Source organism: Cucurbita maxima, unplaced genomic scaffold (assembly GCF_002738345.1).
Source record: "Cucurbita maxima cultivar Rimu unplaced genomic scaffold, Cmax_1.0 Cma_Scf00027, whole genome shotgun sequence".
In the NCBI taxonomy this organism is placed as follows: Eukaryota; Viridiplantae; Streptophyta; class Magnoliopsida; order Cucurbitales; family Cucurbitaceae; genus Cucurbita; species Cucurbita maxima.
In genome coordinates, this window is record NW_019272043.1 from 1,950,010 (window position 1) to 1,957,343 (window position 7,334).

The 7,334-nt window shown below is 36.8% G+C and overlaps 2 protein-coding genes across 2 annotated transcripts in view; both read right to left on the reverse strand.

Annotated features, from left to right (window-relative positions):
• Positions 1-542: 542 nt before the first annotated feature.
• On the reverse strand, positions 543-4,240 carry LOC111499570. Its single transcript, XM_023151158.1, has 5 exons — positions 4,086-4,240; positions 3,917-3,969; positions 1,133-1,309; positions 967-1,047; positions 543-876 (listed from the first exon to the last, which is right to left on the reverse strand). Exons 1-5 carry the CDS (start codon positions 4,140-4,142, stop codon positions 708-710), a joined length of 537 nt encoding a protein of 178 aa, XP_023006926.1. The 5' UTR covers positions 4,143-4,240; the 3' UTR covers positions 543-707.
• A 1,858-nt stretch (positions 4,241-6,098) lies between these two features.
• LOC111499569 (immune-associated nucleotide-binding protein 9-like) overlaps positions 6,099-7,334 on the reverse strand; it is a 1,765-nt gene continuing 529 nt past the window's right edge. Inside the window, exon 2 of the mRNA XM_023151157.1 lies at positions 6,099-6,825. Within this exon, the coding sequence (XP_023006925.1) occupies positions 6,158-6,825 (668 nt within the window). The 3' untranslated portion in view covers positions 6,099-6,157. The remainder of the gene's footprint in view (positions 6,826-7,334) is intronic.

The window sequence follows — 7,334 nt, forward strand, 5'->3', positions numbered from 1 at the left end:
TTTAGGAAGTGTTCTCAAGATGAGTTTAGAAGCTATTTGTTGGTTTTTAAAAGAAGTAACCTAGACAATCTTAACTAGATACAGAAGCAACTTTGTGGCAGCATCAACGTTCTTATGTCAAGCAATTTGATTAAGAAATATGTTTGAAATTCATAATTATAGTTCAGTTTCGATTTTATTTCTTGCATAATTTGTGTAAAAGAAGATACCTATTCACAAAACTCTTAAACAACCATTATTCGAGAAGATTAAAAGGTTCGAGAAGATCAAAAGAAAAAAAATGGGGAATGACAAAATCCAAGATGCTTTAAAAAGATGAAGTGAAGTGCTAAACTGTTTTTGATAAGCGTAAACTGATTTATAAACTGATTTCTACATAATCAATCATTTTCTACAAACAAAATCAATCATGTCATGGCAGGATGACATAAAATTACAAAGAAACTGAACTTTTTTTTAAAGTTTATAAAGACAACATGTATTACAGCATAATAAAATCATTCATTCACTAACATTTACTGCTCTCATCATTTTCAATCATGTTGGCTATGAGACTATGCCCACTATAAGAAATCAATAAACTTTTTCTCTCCATGTTGCATCAGTCTTGAACTTAAAATCTCAAATACATTGTACATCATCCTGTTGAAGCTGACAGAAACCCAATAAATCGCTTTAGAAACAAACAAACAAAAAAAAAAAAAAAGCTATTTCTTAGTTAAAAGGCCCGATGAAGAAAGAAGGCGTAACGCTTGGTTAGAATTGTCGAGAACCGATGATGACCTTGGAATATTCATCTTCCTTTTCTTCAAAAATTCCAATGAGTTCTGTGAGCATTGAGATGGTGCTCTCGCGTTTAAAAGAACCGTTTCAATCCTGCATTTATAAAAATGAGTCGTTCTATTTCAGAAGGTGTAATAAAATCGAGAAGAACATCTTCAGTAACTACAGAGTCAGGTCCCTCACCCAGAGCTTTTGCTTTTCCTCCTCCTTGTTTTTGATTTAGCTGCAGGCTTTTCGTCGCCTGGGTCTGATGAGAAAACTTGTCTATAGATGGAGAGTATACCAAATTAGATGTTTAAGGAAACTATAATCTGTGCAGAAATGAATGGAGAGTGGGAAAGAGACATACTTCTCACGCTCGGCAAGCAGTTGGACAAGATTACTGGGAAGCATTCCCAACTTGCTAACTTGATCGTTGTGTCTAGGGGTTTCTGCTACATCTTCGACAGTTTCGCCTTTTTTAGATGGGCGTGGTGTTTTCTTTTCGGCCCACTGTCTACGACGTTCTTTACCTTCACGGACAACCCTACATAAATAATGCCATTTATCATGTTCTGTCCAAAAAAACAAGAAATAAACAGACTTGCATCAAAGAACACTATCCTTTCAGATATCATCTATTTGCATCGCGGGCAGGAATTCCCAACACTACATTGAATTCTGAGAATGAACGACTATCCTCGATTCAGTAGTGCTCGTATCGGAAAATACCCTATAGCAATGGGCTGACAAAGCTAGCCATCCTAGCCAACTATCATTTGTTTCATTGATTAAAAAACATGGTTCAGAGCATCTGGTGGGACTAAAAATCTTATTCTTGTTAATGCAGAAGATGGAAAACAGATCAGATGGCAACCCATTAAGTAAAAGACAGAATTGCCCAGGCCCAAATCAAGGGCTCAATAATAACACAAAAACCTGATCTAATTACAACAGCAATGAACATAATTAGCAATCCAAGCCAATTTACATGCACCTTAATTAACAGCATGAAAGAACCATAGAATCCTACTGCATTTGAGGTAAGAAACTCATGAAATAATTGCCAACAAGAAATTAACCGTGAAAAGAAATCATAGTTACCATTGTTGTGAACATTGAGCCTCAGCAATTTATGCACAAAATTAAACCACCTTTGTTCTTTTTGAACTAGATTATTGAACAATGAAAAAAAGACAGACAATAACATATAACGGCATATGAAAAGAAATTTAGAATTGTATTTGTAAATAAAAAACCCTGCAGAATCAAGGAAAATCGTTGGATTGTCTTTCCATTACTTTCCACTTCACTTCGGTTTTATGAACATATTGCTGGCAAGCCAAAAAAATTGGTGCATTCCTTCTATTATGGATTTCTGGGAAAAGTTTCACTGCATAGGCTTCTCTGACAAAAAGACCTTTGGAGACTTTTAGTGGGTATGATTGTTTGGTCTCTTCTGTTGGACTGAAAAATTATTGATTGGGTTTCAAGATGTTATATCCTACAGTAGATGTAATACATTTTTACGGTTAAGGCATAATCCCCTTATGAATCAAAGAAGGCTAAGTATAGAGGCTTAAAAATTTGAGCCTCAAGGTTTAAGGTTCAAAAGCCCTTCAAAACATGGTTTAAGCTTTGACATGAGTGTTCTATTAATATTTGCACTACAAAACCTTAGATGGTCCTTCTCTTTACCATTTCCATTGCCCTTCAAGGAAGATGGACAAACCCTGAATCACGTACTCGTTAAGAATATCCTGATTAATGTGGAAAAAAATAAAGAGGAAGCGTTATCCTGCATGTTTGATTATGAGAAACCCTAACCTGATGGATTGGCCCTTTTTGTTAGATTGGGATTTGGACTTCTGGTAGATGCTCGTATAGCAGCACGTTAGCTTGTGGTTTCTAATCTCCAAAAGTACAATGTCACATAATTCATAAGAGAATTCAGTTATCAAGGTGGGCAAAGGTAGATACGTCTGTTCACGTCAAGAAGGATCAACGGTCCCAAAACTCTTTCAACTATCTCGGATCTTAAATCTATGCCCTCACAAATAAAAGAAGTTCAACATTTATGACTCTAGAAATTCTAAGACTATGGAACTTGGTATTTAGCAGGAAACTCAAGATTGGAAGTTTCAGGGAGGGTTAACTTTGATCAGGTAGGTAAATCATCTCTTTACTACTGATGGACAACATGTCAGGATTTGGTATTCAAAAAGTTCAGGAAAATTTTCTTGAGCCTGTTCTTCAAGAGGTCAACAACTGAGATTGCTATCCTCCTTCCCTCAGTAGTCTGGTATGGAATCATAGGTGTCAGAAGAAGACAAGCGTGTTCTACTGGTTTGGGATCCATGGTAGCAACAAGAATAACACTGCTAGTGCTGATGAAACTCAGAAAAATAATTGCTCATGTTATCCTTAGGGCAGGGTGTTGCAATATGAGTAGACTATAAGATGAGAGATCGAATCTTGTTTCCTTTCTCTGCCCATTTTATTGCAGTGTGGTACAGGATGCAGGACTATTTTATGTTTTCCCTTTGCAGGTCAAGGATCCGAACTTTCAATTGCAGGAGGGAACTCCTTCAAACTGAAGGCTAAGGAACTCTTCTATAACATGGTGAAGCAACTCGTCAGTAAATTTGGTTAGAGAGAAACATAAACATGTTGATATTCCTAATCTTGTTGCATCGTCGTCTGGAGTTTAAGATAGAAATTTTGGGATTAAGATATATCGCCTACTTGAAGGTTCAAATCCTCAGTCATATATCTATATGTACATACATATATATACAATAAATATATATAGCTAGATAAAGAAATCCATCGACAATATCATATGCAATCGAAATAAATAATTGAAGCCATGTCTTAAGAATCTACAATGTCAGCTAACTCCAAATAAGAGAAGTGAAAACACAAAACCACAAAAACAGCTCCAAACGCAGTGAGAAGACTAAACACAATGCAGAAGTAGATTACACGTGAAGCCATTAAATCCCATGAAGGATGACGAAAAATCCATGGAAATAAATAGAGAATCAAACTTTACAAAAACTAAATAGAAAATTCATTGGTGAAATAATGATGAAAGCACAAGGTTCGACACCAAATACAATTCGCTAATGGGAAATACCGATTGAAAACACACCTAGCGCTACTTTCTTTTTGAAGTTTTCTAATCTCTTCATCCTGCTGTATTCCCTGCAACAGATGAGTTCCTAATATAAATCGCTGCTTCCTTGGAACATAGCTGGAGGAACTCCGACCGAGTTCAAACAAGCGGCAAATAGAAATATAGAAAGTTGGAAACAACGAACCTGCTCGGCGGTGAACTCTTCAGGGGCGTCGGAATCGGTATCGTTTGGGTCCGACATCTGATTACAAACTCTCCTTTTAGGGTTTCTGAGAGTTTTTTGGGTCCGGGATTTGAAGAAACTCTTGGAGAAGGAAGAGTTTTGCGCTTTTGAGCTGCTCCAAATTGAATATCATGTCGAGCCGACTCCAGAATATTAGTTAATGGGCTGGGGTAGTTGGGCTTTTATGTGGTTTCGGCCCACTGGGAAAGGGAAATCAAAATAACTCTCAATTCAACCCAATTCAATCATAGATTTGATTAATTTGAATGGTTGGGATTGTTTATTCATATTTTTATTTTTAATATAAATTAAAATTTTAATTCGTAAAATATTTATTTTTTTATTTTTCATTTATTTAATTAAGATTTACCATTATTTTAATATAAATTATTTATTTTTCATATATTATAATTAACATATTTACAGAGTATCTTATTGTATTTTAGTTCTTTGTCTTTTCATTTAAACCCTAAGAGTTTCCCTTATGTCGACTTGTGTATGACTGATGCCCAACAAGTAGCTACCTCAACATGGCTATCTCAGACTACTCGATATCTTAGCTAAGAAGTGAATTGTAACCCCATTGGTCATAAATAGTCTCCCTCATCTGAAAGGGGCTACCCCTCCCTTATCCCATCCAGCTAAATGATATGTACGATGTGAGTCACACGTTTTCCATGCTAAAACGGCTAGGAGCAGTTAGGTTCTAATCAAGAATCCCTTGGTCCCCCACGAAGCTATGACACCATTCATACAATTTGCAGCCTAAGGGTAATCCTGAGGTGGTTCGTATGTCGTGGAGGTCTATTAAGCTCTTAAGGGAAAGGTTTGGTCGGTGACTTGTCACTCAAACCACAAATCCCTTGACTTATCATAAATGTGAGTCATGAAAATTAACTGAGTGTGCACACAACTATCATCTAACATCATCATTCATAATTCATGCAAAGTAAACATACATGCTCAACGGAGCGATAACATCCATCAAACTCCCGGAGCACAGAGTTCATAAATTCTCATCTTTCTTTCAACATGAATTAAACATATACATATGTATATAGCGGAAGTCATAATACTTCACATGGTACATTCATACTCATAATAATCACACTACCTAAATTTATTCATGGAAAGCTACCATTTAAGGTACTGAACATGCATGCATCCCAAGCGATTCCTACATATATTGTTTCCTAAAAATCTGTACGCTGGCTTATATGATTAACGCGTGCCTTTCATTTAGTGTTTCTATTTCTACACCAATAGGGTGTCTAAAAATACTGATTTCTCCAATTAGATCCTAATTCACATAAAAATATGGTTAGTTAACGCGTTGCAACAAGGAGTCGGGTCGATAATTCGGGTTGCGCGCGGGTTTTCAGGCCATGACTCGGGTAGTGAGCCGCTAACCTACGAATCCTACCCGACGCTAGGTATTTCGTTGATTTTTCTCCTCCAATGGACACTTAACATGGGCCCTTTGTCTCCAGGGATGTGCGACCCCCTTCCCCGCCTGACATTTTTCGTAGCCGCCCTCTGACGCGTTCTCCTCCCTCCTTAGCCCTCTGCGATTTCTAGAATACGATTATTATTTCTTTCTATGCAACTCAGACGCTATTTCTTCACGAGATTTGTAGAGTTTATATCCATTTAGAAGTAGGAATTAGGTATTTGGTAATTTATTTCTAATCATAAAGATAATTAATTAGTCCCAAAATTGCAAGAAACATCAATACCTACCTCTTTTGATGAATCCGATAACTCCTGTTTTCCATCCGAATCGACTACAACTACCTTCATAGATTATGAGCCTAATTCTCTCTAAATTTAAATACTAAAATTTCAGATTCTAACTCTTAATATTTCTTGCGGAGAAGAAAATTCAAAAATAAAGATTCAAGAACTAGCTTTGAATAGTTGGAGGAAGTGTTGAGGAGAGATATTTGGGAAAGGAGTTGAGTCTACTCAGAGATATTTTGGGTTACAATTTTATTATTACTTTATTTATTTACTCTATTTTATATTTACAATTGTTACATAATAACACAGATTCCACCCCGCTTGGGGCGGGGTGGTGGACATGATGTTGTTCGTATCTTATCAAGCGCGATGCGTAGGCGGTCATTCAAGTTTCGAATCTCATCGCTAGATTGTTTTTGAATCTCTTGCGCTCTTGCTTCTGCTTCAACTCTTGCTTTTTTCTCCAATTCCAGTTGCTCTTCAAGCTTGCTTCTCACATCCTGCAATTTGGTCTCAAACTTGACATTAGCAAACAACCCATGCGTGTAGGCCTGTCCTCCATTTTTATTTATCACCGCATTCACCATCCTTAACAAATTCTCCACTTGTTCACCCTTCTTCTTTTCATCCCTCGTCTTGTTATTGAAAACCAAGCAGCGGTTGTTGCATGCGGCTATGATATCCTTCAACGCCATCGGGCACTCCCGACCCAAGTAATCTTCCAACGTCTCCTCGTTGTCTTCCAGTTCGTCGCCTCCTGTGAAGAGCACAATCACAAAGTCCACAACCTTTGTTCCGAACAAAGCTTGCAGGGTTCGGATACTAGCCTCTTCTTCTTGTGAGAATCGGGTCCTCACTGAGAAAACCAACACTATTGCATGAAGACCCTGTTTCACCATGTCAACACATTTCGCGATCTCTCTTGCAACATATTCCGCTCCAACTGCTGCATCAAACACTCCTACGTACCGATTTGAAAAACGTTTAAGAATCATAGCATAAACTCTCATGGGTTTACTTTTAGTTTCGAAATCTCTTAACAATGAAGATGTATTCTTTACTTATAAATTCATGACTAACCCCTTAATTAGCTATTCACTCCCACCCAATAACATAGATAGAGTTTCAACTCCTTTCTTTGGAGCCCTCAAATAAATTACACAATTTATTCGACACTTCAGTCATTTTTTACTACACGTTGAGATTCACAACTTCTTTATTCGACATCTGAAGATTCGATTGATATGAATAAGTTAAGGGCATGATTCTAATACCATGTTAGGAATCACCGATCTTCAAAATGGTATGATATAGTCCAGTTTGAACCTAAGGATTTGTTTTTGGCTTTTGCAAAAGGTTATCCTTACTCATTAACTCTGGATCAACCCATTAATTAGCTAACCTTCAACGCCCTCCCAACCATTTTCTTCAAAAAAAAAAAAAAAAAAAAACACAAAATTAAAACTTTTT